Source organism: Ahaetulla prasina, chromosome 6 (genome assembly GCF_028640845.1).
Source record: "Ahaetulla prasina isolate Xishuangbanna chromosome 6, ASM2864084v1, whole genome shotgun sequence".
Lineage (NCBI taxonomy): Eukaryota > Metazoa > Chordata > Lepidosauria > Squamata > Colubridae > Ahaetulla > Ahaetulla prasina.
Genome location: NC_080544.1, coordinates 46,632,962 through 46,655,112, shown reverse-complemented (window position 1 = coordinate 46,655,112; position 22,151 = coordinate 46,632,962). Strand labels below are relative to the sequence as shown.

Sequence of the window (22,151 nt, the reverse complement as noted above, 5' to 3'; positions counted from 1 at the left end):
GAAAGCAATGGAGAAAAACGTTTTTATTTTTTATTTTTATTTATTTTTATTTGTCAAACACAATAGTATATATAAGTATAAGCATGAAATAACCATACAAATTGGATACAATCAAAGGGAACATTAGGACAGGAACGATAGGCATGCTGGTACTCTTATGCACGCCCCTTACAGACCTCTTAGGAATGGGGTGAGGTCAATAGTAGATAGTCTTTGGTTAAAGCTTTGGGGATTTTGGGAAGAGACCACAGAGTCAGGTAGTGCATTTCAGGCATTAACAACTCTATTACTGAAGTCATATTTTCTACAGTCAAGATTGGAGCGGTTCACATTAAGTTTAAATCTATTGTGTGCTCGTGTATTGTTGCGATTGAAGCTGAAGTAGTCTTTGACAGGAAGGACGTTGTAGCAGATGATTTTATGAGTTATACTCAGGTCATGCCGAAGGCGGCGGAGTTCTAAATTTTCTAAGCCCAGGATTTCGGGTCTGGTGGCATAAGGTATTTTGTTGTGATCAAAGGTGTGGAGAACTCTTCTTGTAAAATATTTCTGGACACACTCAATTGTATTAATGTCCGAAATGAGGTGTGGGTTCCAGACAGGCGAACTGTATTCGAAAATTGGTCTAGCAAATGTTTTGTATGCTCTGCTTAGTAGTGTAATCTTTCTGAAGAAGAAGCTATGCAAGATTAAGTTTAGAACTCTTAAAGCCTTTTTGGCTATGTCGTTGCAGTGGGCTTTGGCACTTAGATCGTTTTATATGAAAACTCCAAGGTCTTTGACGGGGTGAGGGTCATCTACAAGGTAAAGTCCATCAAGCTTGTATAAGACAACAAATGCTCTGTCTTACACATTGGAAAAAAGAATCAGAATCTGTCTTCCTTGCCAAAAGCCTGGGTTAAGAGCCTGGTCTTCACAGCTCTTCTAAACCACAGCAGAATGGACATAATGCCTGATCCTTTAGCACTTGTTGGCTGGTTTAAGAGCTAAGCTGTGATAAAGGCACCATCACCATTTTAGGCATTGTCTATCCACTTCAGGATGAAGGACTCTTCCACAAGTATCCAACCAATATGTTCCTGAGTTTCTTTTGCCAATTGGGCTCACAATACTTGCTGATGTCATGGATCCATCTTGTTTTAAGTCTTTTTCATAGAAACTTTTTATCACGTGGGATCCATTCTATGTTTGCCTTGGTCCACCTGTCATCAGTTCTTCTTGCTATGTTACTATCCCATTTCTATTTCAAGTCTTTTACTCTCTTGATGATATCATATACCCTTGTTTGTTCTCTAATCCATGTACAGGTCTTTCTATCTTGTCTATGGTTCTTTGTGCCACTTGCAGCTTTTGTATCAATTATGAGGTTAGTATCCATGTTTCACTGGCATATATTACAGCAGGTAGCCTGTGATAAAGAATTTATTCCTATGTCTCCCTAAAATTAGGACAAACTCAGAAAACTCAAAAAGTTATAATTTTTAACTTGGCAGAAAAAAGACAATATATTTAAAATTCATGATTCAAAAGCACACCCCCTTGTAATTTTACTTAAATATACATGTCAGCTAAATGAAATTAGTTTTGTCTTGCCCCCACTCTTGTCTTTCTGGAGTGTGGGTGTTGGCTTGCCACTCAAGAGCCATGTGTGGTCTTTAGCCCAGAAAGCATGTACCCATCTGACTGAAAACATATTCTCCTTAACTAGTTATTGCATGCTGAGAAGTTTCCATCTTTCAATTTGGTTTTCCCCCCCGTTTGTTACTGAATGAAACAGCTTATTATAAGACCAGCTTCTGTGAAAATATGTGGTTTGAGGTGAATGGCAAACTTACTTGCTGTAGGGTAGCTGTTTCATGTGTGCACTACAATCACCATTTATGTCATCATTTTTGTAGCTTGAAGTACTTATTGGCGAAAAAATTGGAGCTGGGTAAATATCAATGGAACTGATGTAGTTAGTGCAGATGGTTTGAATTATGCCTTGGGCAAAGCAAATATTGAAGGGAAAATGTATTTTGGGGGAAACTGCCTATGAAACATCCAAACTATAAGCTGATAACTGTACTGAAGTACTTTCTACGTGAGAATATTACAGTTACTCACAAATCTGGAGTACTATCTTTGCAGGCTGTGTTCATCCCAGATGTCCTGAACCAAAACTGACCATTGAACAGAAAGTTTACAGAATCTTTCTTCAATAATTGCTTAACTTCTTTTAAGCTGACATAACAAAAAAAGATCATTTATTTGTTAAAAGGAAGATGATGGACTGTTTTATTTTCAACACTGGCCAATTTTAATACTTGCCCAAAGTGCTTTACAGAGTTCTTATTCAAGAAATAGTTCTTATATGTAGATATTTATAGCTCACAGCTAGCATTTTGATCACAACAATGTGTAACATTTCTGGGAATGTAAATAAAGCCCACAACTTCCCAAAGTTACTTTTGGCTTTTCAGAAAACTATATATAGAACCTGACATAGTATATCAAGTTCTAGGCATGTCATGCCAATTAGAAGTCTCCAGAACAGGCATTGCCAAATACTGGTCCCAGGGCCAAATTCATTGTCAAGTGCGGAGTTGTTTAGAAACCCAACCTACAGGAAATTATGTACCCATTGTTGCCTCTATTTAGGTACCCATTAATGCCTCTACACACATGAGTCTGGTTTCACAAAATTCTTTTCTCTTTCTAGCAAAAAGCCAGAAGCCTTGTTATTTCTTCATTCCTTTCAATGACCCAACTGGAGATCCCTGGCATCACAAACTGATTTTATCAGTTGTTGTTTTTTCTGCTGACAAATAGCTGAAATACCACAATATTGGCCAGGATTACTAGGAGACACAAGAAATGGAAACGGCTTTTTCTTCTGCTATTATTCCTGCTGGATTCTTGATTGCAAGAATCTCAAATACTTTACCAGCTACCAAGTTACGGGTAGAAGAAGCCTGGAAGGATGTACCACTGATGGGATAATTTTTCAACTTGAGGTCACTGGTGTGAGGGCAGCAACCATAGTGGGTCAAACAGGCAAACAATGAGACCCACAGGTTGTCCACCCATGATTCAGAAATATATATAGATGGTGATGGCACAAAACCACTTATGTCACAATAGATATAATAATTGAAGTCTTGGTGTGTGTAAGAGAAAGTTAGATGTCAGCAACAATGAGAGGATTGAAATGTAAACTGTATGTATGCATTTGATCCTCTCAAACTGGAATGTAACTGCCAATTTTAGCTGCTCTATACAATATACAGAATCATGACTTACAACTTGCTTCTGCAGGAAAAGAAAAAAAAAGGAAAGCAGTATATGTGTGAATGATTTTTTTTATGTATGTTGAGTGAATGGTCCTCAAAAAAGCTAGACACAAAATCAGTCCAAATAATTTTTATTAATAATACGTCAACACCGAAGACCTAAGCATTGCTCTAACCTTATATATAGATCGCATTAAGTTCTGCAAAGTTGGAGACTTGGAATTTTATTTTAAAATAGTGATTTCATGGGTATAGATAATTTTAGGATTGGAGCCAATAAGTCTGGCCTATTGTTGGCTCCTCTTCAGATTAAATTATTAAAGTCTGAGGATAAAGTTTCTCTATTTTTAAGAACAATTCCTCTGCAGAAGCGAATGATTGCTGAAGAGATGCTTTTCTGGACAATCTGGGTACTGTATATAAGCAGGAAATGCCAAAATTATTGCCAATATTTCAGAAAGTTAGAAGAAAAAAACACTTGCAAAAAGTTTATATTATTGTTAATCTGGTTTAACATTAGAATAATTTTCATGAAACCAGCCACTTTAGCTCAGAGATGAGCATGTGATAACAATGTGGTAAACAGATTGGGACAAGTTTAGCAAAAGAGGACAGGAATAACAACCACCACAAAATTTATCCAACATCATTCTGAACTAAAATAAACTCTTGTAGGAAAAGCGAGACTTGCAGGTTACAGTGGCTGAGGTCATATATTATGTTTAGCTATAGTTTATATTAACCAGTGGTGGGATTCTACTGGTTCGGATCAGTTCGGGAGAACTGGTTGTTCACACTTTCCGCCGAGAGAGAACCGGTTCGCTGTTGGTGTGAAAGTGGCCCATCCGCCCGCCTCCGGGTTATACTGACCTTTCTTCTTCTGAAGCCCAGCCAATGGTGGGATTCAGCCACTTCGCACCACTTTGGGAGAACCGGTTTTAACTTTCTGAGCAGTTTGGCAAACTGGTTGTTGGAAGAAATCATTAGGGCAGAGAACTGGTTGTTAAATTACTTGAATCCCACCACTGAGTCAGCTGATCAGGTGAGGCAGATTGAATTGGGCCTCCTCAGCTGTTTTCCTTGCTCCTTTCCTTGTTTGCAACGTGAAAATTCAATTTTAAGGAGACTGCGCACACGTGCACAGTGAACTGGTTGTTCAGCCGGTAGGATCCCACCCCCTGATGTTAGCCATACTTTTGGAACAAGCTACTGTTGGCTGTTTTTACTCATTAGACTAAGCCATAAATGAGGGTTAGTAAATACAGTTTCTAAGTTCACGCAATAAGTAAATTAAAGCACAACACCCAAAATAAACTTAGTGCAACTGTATGTGAAACAGTTTTGAGCAGACGTTGCTGAGTAAATATTTTTCTCTGTATGATGATATATCCATGATACAGCAAATTCTTCCATATAGATTTTCCAGTGCAAATGATGAATATGGAGAATATTTCTAAATGTATATTTCTGATCTAAGATGGTAATCTGAGATAGAAAAGGTTTACATATCTAGTAATAACAATTATAACAACATTTTGTCCCATCCCTTCTAAATTAGTATATTGAAAGCTGGGTAGAAGGAAAGGGACTAATTTTTTTATGTGACCAGACTGGATTCAGTTCAATATTGGCAGTACATTCTTAAATTAAACTTGAATTCAGGGGCAACCTGGTCCTTAAATCTAAGACTAAAATTTTCGTCATAGCTGCTACTTACTACCTAAGTCCATTTTGTGGATCTCAGGATGCTACAAAAATCATAATCGATCCCATAAACCTGAAGTCAGCTCAATCCTGCTTCAAGTCCACAAATAACTAAAAAAAAAACTTTACTAGTAAGACTTACAACAGAGTGTCTCACCTTGGCAACTTTAAGACTTGTGGACTTCAACTCCAGCCAGTCTGGGAGCTGAATCCCCAAATCTTAAAGTGGCCAAGGTTGGAGACCCCTGATTTACAATAAATGTCCCTCAAGGACTGCAATTTGTGTGGTTACGTTCTACATTTCCTACAGCCTCTAAAATGTGAGAAATCTGAAATCACACATGTGGGGGGGTCAATAAGTACCAATCTTAAATGTGTTTAGCTTTTGAAAACAGATATGGCCTGACCCTTTTAGCAACTTGGTTTTATGACTGAGAGATAGAATAGAATAGAATAGAATTTTTATTGGCCAAGTGTGATTGGACACACAAGGAATTTGTCTTGGTGGATATGCTCTCAGTGTACATAAAAGAAAAGATACATTCATCAAGGTACAACATTTACAACACAATTGATGGTCAATATATCAATATAAATCATAAGGATTGCCAGCAACAAGTTATAGTCATACAGTCATAAGTGGAAAGAGATTGGTGATGGGAACTATGAGAAGATTAATAGTAGTAAATAGTTTGACAGTGTTGATGGAATTATTTGTTTAGCAGAGTGATGGCCTTCGGGAAAAAACTGTTCTTGTGTCTAGTTGTTCTGGTGTGCAGTGCTCTATAGCGTCGTTAGTAAAACTGAAGCCCGTGTGGTATAGGAAATGTGATCCAGATTAGTTTTGTCATTAGAGTAGCAGATTAGATTTTGTGTTTGAATCACTGAAGGTTTTTGCCATCTGGGACAACAGAAGCTGACTTTGTCCATTTCCATCCCACAAGGCCAGCTAGAGCTTTTTTCTTTTAAATAACCCCCATGATCCAATTAGAAAGTGTGATAATGTTGTTTAGCAAATGACGTTAAAGCATTAAATCACAGACCACAAGGTACCTTGCTTTATTAAATGACTTCTTGTCCTTTCTAAATGATGTGCACAGTGTTATTTACAGGAGGTACACTACAATAACCATGCAAAACCCCTAAGTACTAAATGCCTGCGGTTTTCTTTCTTTTTTTTCCTTCTGAAAAGATTTCTGCCTCTTTAACAGCACTTCCAAGGTAACTGCATCTTGGAAAACTGACCTTCATGTGAAACCAAAGCCCACCAGTCTGTAAATTCACTGTCTGTAAAGCTCCATCCACCAGCAATCATAATTACCTCTGGTTAAGCTGTCCAGGAACAGGTTCATGTAGGCGGGAAATCATCTGAATGAATCAGCTATGGAGGAGGGAACTATCATTTTGCATACTTCTCAGAAAGTGACTTATAGGAAAACAGTCCTAATGTGATTTGGCCCTCGGTTAATACGGTGTCAAAGTGTGTCATCTAATTTCCTGAGCATGTCTTTCCCCAATAATCTGTAGGACAGCTGTGTCAGACTACGGTGAGAAAAATCAGGAGTAGGATAGCATCTATTCCAAGTAGCCAATTTTATGAAAAGCTTATGGCTTTTCGTATAATTGGTTAGTTGGAAAGGCTGTAACTAAATTCCTTCTGATTTTGTCTCTGCCAAAAAAAAAAAAAAAGCTTCGTTTTTTCTTTCTCATTCTTAGGATGTTTTCAACTTTCTTTTGGTGGCTGTCTTGAACTTGTTTGATTGTAATAAGGTGGCATGAGTTGGTGGAAGTTTTCTATCTATAGCAGGCGTGTCAAACTCACGGCATCACGGCAGCATCACGTGACATATCGGGATCTTTTCCCCCTTCGCAAAACTGAGTGGGGCAGAGCCAGCAAATGATGCATCTGGCCCACAGGCCGCGGGTTTGACACTCTGATCTATAGCAAAGGTGTCCAACCTTGGTATCTTTAAGACTATGAACTTCTAACTTCTAAAATTCCCTACTTAGCCATGCTGGCTGAGGAATTCTGGGAGTTGAAGTTCATAAGTCTTAAATTTGCCAAAGTTGGACGCCACTGGCCTCTAGCCTTTCTTGCTACTCTTTCTGCCTGGGTAAAATAGCCCTCTCAATGGAAAGCGTTGTTCCATGACTTTTTCTCTGAATATTTATTTATTTATTTATTTATTTATTTATTTATTTATTTATTTATTTATTTATTTATTTATTTATTTATTTTTCATATTTTTATACCGCCCTATCTCCCTAGGGATTCAGGGCGGTTCACAACCAGATAAAAATATACATATAAATACAAATAAAACATCCATTAAAAAACTTATTATAATTGGCCGAATAATTAAAATGATAATAAAAATAATAAAATCCCCATTAAAACCAATTCGAATTTAAAATCTAATCCAGTCCTGCGCAAATAAATAGATGTGTCTTAAGCTCACGGCGAAAGGTTCGGAGGTCGGGAAGTTGGCGAAGTCCTGGGGGAAGCTCGTTCCAGAAGGTGGGGGCCCCCACAGAGAAGGCCCTTCCCCTGGGTGTCGCCAGCTGGCACTGTCTGGCCGACGGCACCCTGAGGAGTCCCTCTCTGTGAGAGTGCACGGGTCGGTGAGAGGTATTCGGTAGCAGCAGACGGTCCCGTAAGTATCCCGGCCCTATGCCATGGAGCGCTTTGAAGATAGTCACCAAAACCTTGAAGCGCACCCGGAAGACCACAGGTAGCCAGTGCAGTCTGCGCAGGAGAGGTGTCACATGGGAGCCACGAGGGGCTCCCTCTATCACCCGCGCAGCCGCATTCTGAACTAACTGGAGCCTCCGGGTGCACCTCAAGGGTAGCCCCATGTAGAGAGCATTGCAGTAATCCAGATTAATAATAATAATAATTAATTAATAAAATAATTAATAATTAGTAATCCATATTAATTGCCATCTAGCAAGCCAGGAAAGTTGTAGACTGCTAGAAAGATAAATATACAATGAAAAAAATGTACATATGCTACAGGAAAGTAGAACATATAGACTATCTTTGAACATTTCTCTGCACATTCTCACTTGGAGGAGAAAAAAGCAACTTCTTTATCAAACTTGAACAGACATGCTTAAAAAACGGTTGTTTCAAGCAATGTTCATTGATGCTATATACAATTCTAATATTGCATATGGTTTTACTAGAGATCTGTGCCTCAGTCTAGTGGGCATGCAAATTTTTAGAATCCTGATTTGACAGCATTTTTTAACTTTTAACCAAATCAGTGAAATAAACAAATTATTGAATTATAGTTTCCATCTAGTTAACATGGCCAATTTGTGGTAAGAATGGTTGGAAGTTATATATCCCAATGTTCTGAAGGTTGATTGCTAAAAATTAGTTTATTCCTTTAGCACAATGATGAGGCAGATATGAACTGGTGAGACCTGTAGTATGAAAGAAAGTTATAATTACTGTACGTAAGTGAAGAATGTACTGTTGTCCTGGAACCAGGACGGAGATATCCTGATGTTGCTCACCATTTGATTAGAACAGCGGACAACTCCAACTCAACTGTTTCTGGAGAACCATAAGCTCATGACATTGGCAATTTTCATTTTTATCATAGGAAGAAAAACAAAGCAATGAAAAACAAATTCTTATGGGGGGTGAAAAGCAAAACTGTGTGGTCTGCAAGGAATAAGGAATACTTATTTTTTTACATAAGGAATTTTAAAACTTGTGATCTGCCTGACATTTGAAGTAATGCCAACCAGAAATCTATGACGTTGTTTTCCTAAACATTCAGAGCAGGTCTAGGCAAGCTAGCTTATTTAGAAGTAATTCTCAGTCATGTGGGAATCAGTAATGGATAAGTAGTTCTTATAAAATTGAAGAAGGCATTAAAGTATATCAAGGGTCAGCCCTACTATTAAGCAATTTGTGGCATCTGAATCACATAGGTGATCTGGAAGGGCAACCATGGTGTTTTCTTCTGTGTTTTAGATATTTACTCCTTTTTATCACTGGGCAAAGCAGCCTAGGTCACATGTTCTACCATGTGTTCTCTAAGCTAACCTCGTGGAAGAAGTGACATGGAAGAAAATTTATCCTAACAATTCTCACTCCAACAGCTTCAGGGAAAAGAGTCCCAGCTTTTTCTCGTCTTAAGCTGGCCATGAATGTATTACTTCCAAATATTCTGGAGCAGACATAGGTCTGAATCTTCCTTCCGCTGCAGATCAGTTGTAAATCATTGTTCTTTCAGTTATTGCTCAAACAAATGTATATGTGAATGTTCATTTTATCTGCATTCTTAATTTTAATATTTTGCAGATAAGTATAATAATTTGCCTACATGCATTTCCTAGAGGAAAAAGTCTTAAGAAGACTTTTAGCTTTAATCTTAAAGCTTTTTGCTTGGTAACATTTGAAACATTCTTTCTGGAAGACGTCAAAATGAAAAGCTTGATATGTTTAATTGATTCATATCAGGCACCACTAAGTAGCAACTTGAGAGAAGGCTAGATGCCAGATTAGGCTAGCGATTGGGAGTGATTGCAGCTGCCTTGAGAGGGAGACATCAGAGCAAAGATTTCTCTCTTTTTTAATTCATCGCGCCTGAAGCCTAATTTGGCTAGCGATTTGAAGAGCCTGCAGCTGGCTTGTGGAGTCAACCATTGGAGCGCAATTCTTCGACTCGCAAGTATACTTCCCATATTTCCAATGGTCTTAGGTGACCCCAGGCAAATAGCCATTTGACCCCCAACGGGGTCCCAACCCACAGGTTGAGAACCACTGGGCTAAGAGACGGTGGTTTCACTGGATTGTGTTTTTCATTTGAATGGACAGCATAGGGATTTGGTAATAGTTTTTAAGATATGAATGGCAGTATTTTAACCTCTTCTCCCCCTTCCCATCATTTCCTCCCCCCCATTTTAGCTGAAAAATTACACTGCCAAAATTAAGTCAATAGGCTACTTACTTTTGGCTCTGTAATCCCACAGATTATAAATGCACACCCATGACATGTGGGTTCCCCTCCCAGTCTGCAAATCTCTGTTGGCTGTTTCTGCAAGCAAGATTTGTCCAGATTCCATTTATTCATTAGTGCTGATGTTAAATGTTATTAATAGCTATTAAGTCACCAAGAAAAGCAGGTGCCATGCTTTTTGTATCAGCACATTTCAGTGAGTTTCTGGCTTTTATATTCCATCTTTCTATTGTGACTCACCAGGAAGTCATTTCCAGCAGAAAAAAAAATAAGGTTTGACAAAAGCAAGCAAAACAAAAGATAATCGTTTTTGAAGGGATTGCCGAATTCATTAAAAGAAAAACAAATCCATGCACGACCTAGTCATTCAACTAGCTTTTAAATTATTATTTACTCTCCACAAATGCCTACAGCTGAAACATGACCTGGTTAGATTGATTTCTTGAAACCCTTTCTCTTTTTGTACTTGTTCTTCAAGCAGACCTACTGGATCTGCATGAATTTATCTTATGAGTACCAAACGTCAGTCCAGAAGACACAGGTGTAAATTTTCTGAATGCAGCAGCCTGAGAAACAAATTTTAGCTGGTCTTACATTTTTGAACAGGAGATATAATGGCCTGTGTAAACTAAAGCTTCAATCTTTTCTCATGAAAAAAAACAACCTCATAGTTCTTACATACATAGTGTTTATGGCCATAGGAGAGTCTTCCTTTGACCATCTCAGTGTAGTTAAAAGCAATTCGCCATAATGCTCATAGGTTTCAGAGGTATTTTTAAAGTAAAAATATAGGAAAATAACCAAATATCCTGGCTCATTTTCTGTAACTCCAACATAGGAACAATATTTCTCACTTTTATTTTTATTTAGCAATTATTGAGTGTGTTAACTGATTCTACTCTGTACCTGGGGTGGAGTCAGCATCTTTGCTCAACAGGTTATGCTTAATTGAAGGTGGGTCATTTAAATGAAGGGTAAATGCATGTGATTCAGAACATTGAAGGAAAACAGATAGAGCTGGCTGAAGCATTATAATTGGAAAAGAGTGAAGTGCTTGAATTCCAGAAAGGATCCAGACTGTATCTCCCCCTACGTAAGTGTACTAAAATTTCTTATGAGATCAATTTTTCTAATGGTTTCAGATTTATGATCTGTATGAGCATTACTTAGGAAAGACAGTGCTTACATGGTTTTAATTACATAAAACCAGCATGCTTCAAAAGTGTCCTGTCTAAAATTTAGAATAGGAAACTAAAATAGATCGCTGTATATGTAAATTAAAAGAATAGCAATATTCTAATTCTAGTGTGTTAGAATATGCGTGAAAGAGTCCAAAGGACTTTACATTGCAAGATGGGCTGCAAGGAACTGAACAGAAAAAATATTCTCAGAAATGAACGGTAACTATTTCTACTACTATTTTGATTATAGATCCTAAATGTTTACTCCGAAATAAATATTTCAGTGTATGTCTGATACTAGCATAGATTTGACTGGATTCAATCATAATAATGTTTGTTTTGGATGTAGCTGCCTTCTCTCAACCTAGAAGTATAGGAGGTAAGCCATGATTTTTACCTTATAGAAATGTGCAGTTTTTTATATTTATTTTATTTACCAGTTAATTTACAGTTTATTTACCAAATGACAGTCTCATTTTAACCAAATTATACTATATGCACATACAAGGTTTTTCAAGTTGATCTGGTATTATCTGTTTTTGTATTTTAAGATGTAAAGACCTTAATCAGATTTAAAAGCACAAATATACTTCAATTTACACAAAGGACTAAAGGGAGCTGGAATGTAATTTAAACAGATGTGTGTACTTTATTCCAATTTAAACTGAATTTAGTTCCATACAATTTGATAATTTGAGCCAATTTGTAAAATCAGATTCAGTTTTACAAATCAATTAAATTAAGAGCTTTCACGTTGATAATTTAATTTAAATTGGTGATCCAATTTATGAAGTTCGTACCTAATTGCCTTCAAATGAAAACCCTGAAATGAAACTTTATACCACTTTAATATTTAGGGTACAAAAGTATAATTATATGAACTATGATCTAAACTTAGCATATTACTAGATCAGAAATATTATTTCACACCATTTAACTATAGAAATTTAACAAATTTACGTTCTATAAATTTAAAAAGAAAACAGGCTTAAAACATGATTTATTAAGTCAAGTACAAATCTTCCTCCCTCATACAACTGAATATGAAAGCTAGTTTAGTCTCAAATTAGACACTATGCAACCAGGCTGTTGGTGTTTTTTTTTTTATATGAAAGCAAAATGGTTCACAATGATCCATCATGAACAATCTAAATTGTGACAATGCCCAACTATTTAGATAAAAGACAAATTCACTGACATAGAAGTTGTAGACTTGCCACTCCCAGGTACCAAATCTGAATGACTGCTAAATGGCAACAAGGAGATACAAAAATCTCCATTTGCTACCATATTTGTAGCTCAGAGACAGTATACCACTTGTCAGTTATAATGCATCAACATATACACTGACAGCCACTTTGGTGTAATGTTTAAGGCATCAGGCTAGAAGCTGGGAGATTGTGAGTTCTTTTTATTTTTATTTTTTATTTATTTATTGATCACATTTGTATACCGCCCTATCTCCCGAGGGACTCAGGGCAGTTAACAGGCATATAAAAAGGACATATAAATACAGATTAAAACACAAATAAAAAACTTATTCTAACCAGCCTGATTACCAAAACCAATTAAAATCAATATAAAATTTAAAATTTCAAAAATTTAAAAATCTAAAAAACCTAGTCCAGTCCTGCGCACCTAAATAAGTGTGTTTTAAGCTCACGACGGAAGGTTCTAAGGTCCGAGAGTTGGCGAAGTCCTGGGGGGAGCTCGTTCCAGAGGGCGGGAGCCCCCACAGAGAAGGCCCTTCCCCTGGGCGTCGCCAGACGGCACTGCCTAGCTGACGGCACCCTGAGGAGTCCCTCTCTGTGAGAGCGCACGGGTCGGTGAGAGGTATTCGGTAGCAGAAGGCGGTCCCGTAAATAGCCCGGCCCTATGCCATGGAGCGCTTTAAAGGTGGTCACCAACACCTTGAAGCGCACCCGGAAGGCCACAGGTAGCCAGTGCAGTCTGCGCAGGATAGGTGTCACCCGGGAGCCACGAGGGGCTCCTTCTATCACCCGCGCAGCCGCATTCTGGACTAACTGCAGTCTCCGGATGCCCTTCAAGGGGAGCCCCATGTAGAGAGCATTGCAGTAATCCAGGCGAGACGTCACGAGGGCGTGAGTGACCGTGCATAGGGCATCCCGGTCCAGAAAGGGGCGCAACTGGCGTACCAGGCGAACCTGGTAAAAAGCTCTCCTGGAGACGGCCGCCAAATGATCTTCAAAGGACAGCCGTTCATCCAGGAGGACGCCCAAGTTACGCACCCTCTCCGTCGGGGCCAATGACTCGCCCCCAACAGTCAGCTGCGGTTGCAGCTGACTGTACCGGGATGCCGGCATCCACAGCCACTCTGTCTTGGAGGGATTGAGCTTGAGCCTGTTTCTCCCCATCCAGACCCGTACGGCTTCCAGACACCGGGACAGCACTTCAATAGCTTCATTGGGGTGGCCCGGTGTGGAAAAGTACAGCTGGGTGTCATCAGCGTACAGCTGGTACCTCACACCGAAGCCACTGATGATCTCACCCAGCGGCTTCATATAGATGTTGAACAAAGGCGAGAGAATCGGCCCTGCGGCACCCACAAGTGAGGCGCCTCGGGCCGACCTCTGCCCCCGTCAACACCGTCTGCGACCGATCGGAGAGATAGGAGGAGAACCACCGATAAACGGTGCCTCCCACTCCCAATCCCTCCAACCGCGCAGCAGGATACCATGGTCGATGGTATCAAAAGCCGCTGAGAGGTCTAATAGGACCAGGGCAGAGGAACACCCCTATCCCTGGCCCTCCAGAGATCATCCACCAACGCGACCAAAGCCGTCTCTGTGCTGTAACCGGGCGGAAACCGGACTGGAACGGGTCTAGATAGACAGTTTCATCCAGGTGTAAGGAAACTGATATGCCACCATATTTCTACAACCTTCGCCGCGAAGCGGGTTGGAGACCGACGATAATTACCTAAAACAGCTGGGTCCAAGGCAGGCTTCTTGAGGAGGGTCTCACCACCGCCTCTTTCAAGGCGGCCGGAAGACTCCTCCACCAAGGAAGCGCTCGTAATTGCCTGGAGCCAGCCTCGTGTCACCTCCTGGGTGGCCAGCACCAGCCAGGAGGGGCACGGGTCCAGTAAACATGTGGTGGCATTCAACCTACCCCACAACCTGTCCATGTCCTCGGGAGCCACAGGGTCAAACTCATCCCATAAAATATCACCAAGACCACCTCGGACGCCTCCCTGGGCCACTGCAATTTTGGTCCAAACCGTCCCGAAGCTGAACGATTTTATCGTATAGATAGCCGTTAAACTCCTCAGCACGTCCCTGCAACGGGTCATCCCCCTCCCCTGATGAAGGAGGGCAGGTCACCCGAAACAGGGCGGCTGGGCGGTTATCTGCCGGCGCAATGAGGAGGCGTAGCAACGCCTCGCTTCCTCAGTGCCACTAGGTAAGTCCTAGTATAGGACTTCACTAGTGTCCGATCAGCCTCGGAGCGGCTGGACCTCCAAGAACTCTCCAGGCGTCTTCTCCGGCGCTTCATCCCCCTCAGCTCCTCGGAGAACCAAGGAGCCGTTTGGGACCTGCGCCGGGTCAGAGGCCGCAAAGGCACGACACGATCTAAGGCCCCCACCGCGGCCCGTTCCCAGGCCGCAACCAGTTCCTCAGCCGTGTCGTGAGCCAGACCCTCAGGAAATGGCCCAAGCTCCGTCCGGAACCTCTCAGGGTCCATCAGGCACCTGGGACGGAACCAACGTACTGGCTCCGTCTCCCTGCGGTGTTGAGTGGCGGTCAGAAAGTCCAGGCGAAGAAGAGAGTGATCTGACCATGACAAAGGTTCAATAACTATTTCCTTCAAATCCAGATCTCTCAGCCACTGACCAGAGATAAAAATCAGATCCAGAGTGCCACCCCCAATGTGAGTAGGGCCATCAACTACTTGAGTCAGGTCCAAGGCCGTCATGGAAGCCGTGAACTCCCGAGCAGCTGTCGATGACGAGCCGGAAGATGGCAAGTTAAAGTCCCCCATGACTAAAAGTCTGGGGGTCTCAACTGCCACCCCAGCAAGCACCTCCAGGAGCTCAGGCAGGGCAGCTGTCACGCAGCAAGGAGCCAGGTACGCGACCAGCAAGCCCATCTGACATCTATGACCCCATCTCACAAAAAGGGATTCACACCCGGCAATCTGAGGCACAGTGGTCTCCCTCGGCTCTAGACTCTCTCTAATCACAGTTCTAGTTCTGCTGTAGGCATAAAGTTCTAGTTCTGCTGTAGGCATAAAGCCAGCTGGATGACCTTGGACTAGTTTCACTCCACTTTCTCTCAGTCTAAGAAGGGAGCAATGGCAAAAATTTCTAAAAATCCTTACCAAGAAAACAGCAAAGACTTTTCCAGGCAATCTCTGAGAATCTATTGAACAAAAGAAGAAAACAACAATACATACATTAGGATACTATTAGCAGAAGATGTACATCACTAAAATACCTGACTGCAGAAGTAACAAGAACCAAGGGTACTTTCGTTACCTATTCATCAAGAAACACTTAGTTGAAGGAGCTGTTGCAGAGATGTAAAAAGAGAAACTTTCAAAAGATCATAAAAGGGATGAGAGAAAATACAAACCTCTCCTCATCCAATACATTCTGCTCTCACATATTTGATACTGTCACATGCAGTTGTATAATCTTTATACAAAACTAAAATAAAACAAATATCTTCCAGACTGAAAGTGTATCTATGCTTCACTTGGGAGCTAGATCAATGCTAGGTAGTCAAATATGTTCTCAATAAACAAAATTACACTGTAATGCAGTAAGTCCTGAATTTTAGCCTCCGGCAAAGGTGGAGAAGTTTCTTGTTAACATTCTAAAGCATGGCAACATAGTGAATGATGTAAAATATACATTAATAATATAACTTTAATTATCAACTTCATACATAATCATAGATCACATGGGAATGAATTGGATGCTGAAGTTTTGGCTCTGGTTGGAATAAAAGATGAAGTAATCATTTAGCATATAAGAGACCTATAATGTATGTTTATGTGCATGATCTGGTTCATATATTGCATTTAACCATAGCTTCTTTAATTATGGTTTGCTGAATGAACCATAACTGGCTAGATTCACATATCTTTTGATGAGATAATTGACTTGATTCCCCAAAACTTATCTATGGACTTCATTGAACTCATCAATCCTAATAATAATATTATGTTAGGGCTTTTGTCCGATCTGTGAACAGTTTTGCTGTTCACTTTTATTGCTTAGGATAGTAATGTACCATAGATTTCCTTTCTGTCAGATTCAGACCCTCTGGATCAAATATTTAATAGTGAAATTTAAAGTAGGAGGAATGGCAGCAATATCATCAATATGCGAGCTAATATGGCAGCGTGAATTCTATGTTTGATTTTCACTCACAAATAGCTGCAACAAAGCATGTGACCAAAGAACTCAGGAATAATGATATGCTTTGACTATTCTCTAGTCTAGTGGGTCTTCAATATAGCATCCATAGCTGGCACATACCTACTTTTTTGTTCACTTAATCTCTCTGTCCCCTCAATTTTACATTTTTTCCTGTTTCAATTGTAAAAATGTATACACATAGTTGTTATAGAAATTATTATTCAAGGTAATAGTGGACAAGAAAAACAAACCCAAAGTTTTGTCTGAATGGTTTTGCCTTTAACAGGACCACATAGAATGATAGTCCAGATTCAGTCTAATGTTCCAAAAGCCAGGTCAGGATTGTTAGCCAGTACAGTCTTTGGGAAGCAGAATCTACATGAGCATAACGCACGAGCCATTGATCAGATAATGGATTCAAAAGAGGGATCATGGGGTCAAAGTTGCTTCAAAAATCGGATCACAGCAGATTTATTCCCTTGTTTGGCAAGGAGCCACATAGCCTAACCCTAATCCTCATGTAATTTTAAAGCTATAGATTATTAAAGTCATGCTAATAAGTAAGTATCAACAGAATCAGCTAGGTATGAATCACGTCAACATAAAAAGTTACAGTTTTTTCTATGTGGTCATAAAAATCTATCCTTATTTAATGAACCATTCAAGGCTTAAAGATTAAAAAAAAGTTAAGATAAACCCAGATTTTGGGTGTGGTAAAAGTCTGTGGAATTTGGAATCACAGTCCAAGCATGGTTTCCATGTTAAATTTAATTATGACTGAATTTGTGTTTCAAATATGAGGCTGTTTCAAATTCTGAGACATATTCATACTATTTCAATGGCCATTCTCCCAACTCTTGAATGCATATCACTTTACTGCTATATCGAACTTATCTATATGTAGATTGTGCACTGGTTACAGACTTCAATACCTGGAAAACCTCAGTTTCCCACAAACTTGTTATCAGAAGCAATTTCCAGCTATTGTGTCTGGCTGTTCCAGCTGATACTGAACAAGAAATATTGCAGACAGTAATTCAAGAGGGTTTTGATAAGCTGGATTTTTTTTTTTTTTGCAAAAACAAGAATTAAAATAACTGTTATGAACAAGTATAACAGAATGTAAGGTTCTTGACCCATATATAAACAATCAAATTAAAATTTTGTTATATTGCATAAATAAGAGAAAGAAGCACGTCTCACTTTGGGATGGAAGGAGCAATTAACCTTTATGTATTGTTATTGTAATGGAGCAATTTGTTATTGTTATTGATATTGTAATGGAAAAATTTTCTTAGCTTCTAGCCTTGTCCAATCTAGCCTTTGCATATTGACAATGACAGATGTAGCAAATAAGCTGCATAATAACAGAGATGGCTTAAGACATTGCATTGCCTGGAGTCCATACTGGCAAGGGATCATGCCCCAAAAATCTTGCTAAATTAGTCATTTAAGATTCCAACTTTCATCTATTTCCCCTTTGTGGTACTGTCAAAAGTATGTCACTTCACTATACTCCCCAACATCAAGCAGAATTGTGAGAAGGACACATGATGATAATCTTTGTTGTATGGCAGAGGGAAGGCTTATATTAATTTTGCAATAAAAGGAAAACTTGTTTTGAAATGATGTGAGCCCATTTTTCTTCTATTTTGTTTTGACCCTACATTTTGAGCATAGTCATGAGTCTAAAAGTGTCTCTGATTGCTCCCCTCTGCCTATGGGGCTATGGAAACAAGAACTTCAAAAATATGATTGGCAGAAGTTAGATCCGTAATGTAAAGCTATCTTTTCAAGCACATACCTGCTAGGCTTGGGGAAAATTTCTATGGCGAGGCGCAAAGCAGATTATTTTCTTCATGGGTTGCTATTTTCCCCTCACTACTGGGAAATCCCTAATGACTGTTTGTTTCTTTCAGCTGATATTCTTAATGCAAAAGTTGACTCTGATATTTTCCTGCTGAAATGGGTAATGAAAACAGCAGCCAAGAAAGTCAGGTGAGTACAGAAAACATTTTATTGAAGTTACTAAATGTTATAAGATAAAGGACAAGATTCATAATAGATAAACAAATGCCATTTGTGTGAGTGGAGCAAAGAGAGGACAAATTGTTTTTCTGTTTATGCAAAAGTTCCTAATGTAGAAGGCAGAGATCTAGATCACCAAACTATATGTGCCAAAGCGACGAGTTAGTAATTTTTGAACTCTGAAAAGAAAAATAATTCAGAAAATGCTAGAAATATCCTATGCTATGATTTGGGCAGTTTAGGATAGAGTAATATTCAACAGATGGGGGAGAAGGATTACTCGTTTGGAAATATTCTGGAATCCTCTTCAAGATTCTACCGTATAGTCAGCAAGATACAGGTAGACCTCAATTTACGATTACAATTGAGCCCAACATTTCTGTTGCAAAGCAAGACATTTGTTAAGTGACTTTTGCCCCATTTTGCAACTTGTCTTGCCACAACTGATGAGTGAATCACTGCAGTTGTTAAATTAGTAACATGGTTGTTACGTGAATATGGCTTCCTCATTGAATTTGCTTGTCAGAAGGTCACAAAAGGTGATCACATGACCCCAGGACACTGTGATTTTCATAAATACGAATCAGTTGCCAAGCATCTGAATTTTGATCACGTGACCATGGGGATGCTGCAATGGTTGTTCAGTGTGAAAAACAGTCATAAGCCACTTTTTTCAGTGCTCTTGTAGCTTTGAACGGTCACTGCATAAACTGTTGTAAATCAAGGATTACCTATATTAGTCAATTTGGACCTGGTAACAGGGAATCAGATCTTTAGAAAAATAGAGTTGTAGAATGGGTGATGAATATTCCTTGCTCTGTCCCATCAACTCTTAACTTTGTTTTGCTGATCTACCCTTTTCACTTTGCAGTTTGCGTACTCCTACGTCTGAAATGGTGTATATTTTCTCCACTCATCAGATTCTGTAACTGGATTTTATTAAGAAATAATAAATAAATGGAAATTAAGAAAACTCTGCAGTTTTACTGATCTTTCTTTCACACTCACATATAACCACACAGAGTGCTTCAAAAAAATTTATATAGAATGTGAAAAATGCTGAGAATTGCCCGAATCTTTGTCATCTGTAAAGCTTTGATATGTTTTCACATTTTTTAAGTATTAGTAATACTTTGGGATTCTCTAAGGAGAAAAATATGTGCTTCCTATATTCTATAATGTTGACAATAAAAATATTGGCCCTGAACCTTTCAGAGGAGGGAGAACACAAAACATAGTTAATTGTTTCAAGAATACAATGCATGGCAAAGTTGCTGTGAGCTTAAATTATTATCCAAATTGCACCAAAGCATTCGTTAAGCTTTATTGAGCAGGACTGGTTCTTTTACAAAGATTAGTGAGTGACGTTAGTACGCTTAGTAAGTTGCTTCATAGTTGCTGCAGAGTCATTTGCTGATATGGACAGTTATAGAAATCAAATAAATAATTAAATACTGTGCATACATGCACACATACATACATAAAAATTAATGGTGTGTTTAGAAAATATTGCAGTGCACTGGAAGCTTTGCCAATATCTGTGACACAACTTTATCCTAAGATTTAGTATTATTTAAAACTGCAGTATGTTGTAGAAAATTAAGTTACAGTTCTGAAATTTCTAATAGTGGGACTTAATTGCTTTCATGACAATAGATGGGTCATTTGGTTACCTTTTGACACATTGTTATTCCTTTCTCATTCCCTTGAGAGTTCCTATATAAAGGACATTCCATTAAATTGTTCAGTGGTGGCCAAAATTGTGGAAACCTTTTGGTAAAAGTGTATTTTCTAAAACTAGCTAATAACACCACTTTTTTTGTTTGGACTAGTACCATAAAATTATATATTAATGGAAAGATAATTTAATTAAGAATGTAATGTAATAACTTTTATGAAGGATTTGCTAATAGAATAGCAGTTACAGTATAAATAAGAAAAGTGAAACATGTAGAAAAAAATGAGATATACAAAAATTATCACCATACGAAAAAAATGAGATATACTTGATACTTAATTGGGTAACCTTTAGCATGAATTACGGCCTTACAATGTCTTCCCATGGACTGAACCAAGTCTTAGTTCTGCAGCTGTTATAATGTGAAACCAAGATTGAATGATCGCTTCTATTAACTGGGTTTTACTGCTGTGTCGCTTCTGATTAACAAGTTTCTTTAGTCAGCTCCAGTGGTGGGATTGCTACTGGTTTGCCCACCTGCCCAGACATCATCAGATGTGCTCTGCGCATGTGCAGAAATGGCACGTACACGAGCAAACTGGTAGCAAAGGTAAGTGAAAGCCACCACTGGTCAGATCCATAGATTTTCAATTGGGTTAAGGTCTGGGCTATTCCAAGGCCATTCCAGAGGTGGAATATGATTATCTTGAAATTCAAAAAAAAGTGGTGTTATTAGCCATCAAACCTCAAAAATATACGCTTCCCAAAAGGTTTGCACAATTTTGGCCACTACTATAATTTTTTTTTTTGTTTACATTTATACCCCGCCCTTCTCCGAAGACTCAGGGCGGCTTACAGTGTATAAGGCAATAGTCTCATTCTATTTGTATATTTTTACAAAGTCAACTTATTGCCCCCCCAACAATCTGGGTCCTCATTTTACCTACCTTATAAAGGATGGAAGGCTGAGTCAACCTTGGGCCGGGCTCGAACCTGCAGTAATTGCAGGCTACTGTGTTCTTAATAACAGGCTTTACCAGCGTGAGCTAAACCGGCTAATGTGCTGAGAGAGAGAGAGAGAGAGAGAGAGAGAGAGAGAGAGAGAGAGAGAGACTCATTATTTGAATTCTATCTATCTATGAGAATCTATCTATCTATGAGAATTCTATCTATCTATGAGAATAATCTATCTCATTATTTGAATTCTATCTATCTATTACTCTTGGAGTTTTAGAGTAAAAAATAATGTTGATAAAAGAACAATAAAAACAAATAATCTATAAATACAAATATCAAATAATGTCCACCAATGTACTCAATGGGGGGTTTGTTGTTTTTTGTTTAGTGTCTTCAAATCAGTGTTAACTCTTGGCAATTGCCAGGACAATTCTGTACACTTTTCCTGGCCTGAATTTGGGAAGTCGTTTGCCATTGCTTCTTTCCTAGAGTTGAGAGAGAGTGACTGGCCCAAAATAACCCAGTTATTAAATCTACTTGCAAAAAAAAACCAAAAAACCCTTCATTACCAGTCAATATCAGTGAAACACAAACTCTTGATTAAAACAATTTCACAATTACTCTAATTGCTAATATACCACAATAACTCTATTGTCTGCTGCAAACAACAATCATGTATGTAGCACTTTGTTCCCAAACTATTAGTTAGATAGCCATTTATCTACAGAAATACAGACTGTTTGACTACAAAGCAGTACGGCCCATTCAGGGCAGCATTTTAACAACTGTCTTGTGTTTGTAGCTGGCTACTTTAGCAATTGTTTCTGAAATCAGACTCCTGACACCAGGGGAATGTCCTTTGGTCAACTTCCCAGTGTTCCCTTTCAACCACTTATGGAGGAAGTGAGTCCTTCAGAATGAGGACACTGATGCATTTAACAGATGAAGGTTTATGTCTGTGCCAAACAG

The 22,151-nt window shown here is 39.0% G+C and overlaps 1 protein-coding gene across 8 annotated transcripts in view; it reads left to right on the top strand.

The window, feature by feature from the left end:
* Nucleotides 1-22,151, top strand: part of TACC2 (transforming acidic coiled-coil containing protein 2) — a 184,259-nt gene that overhangs the window by 5,075 nt on the left and 157,033 nt on the right. For 2 of the 8 annotated variants that reach the window (XM_058187266.1, XM_058187261.1), the window contains exons 1-2: nt 9,607-11,045; nt 18,439-18,517. In XM_058187266.1, the coding sequence (XP_058043249.1) occupies nt 18,485-18,517 (33 nt within the window). In that variant the 5' untranslated portion in view covers nt 9,607-11,045; nt 18,439-18,484. Of the gene's footprint in view, nt 1-9,565; nt 11,046-11,383; nt 11,513-18,438; nt 18,518-22,151 lie in introns of those variants that run through there. The other 6 variants (XM_058187262.1, XM_058187267.1, XM_058187269.1 and 3 more) reach the window with 6 other exon arrangements.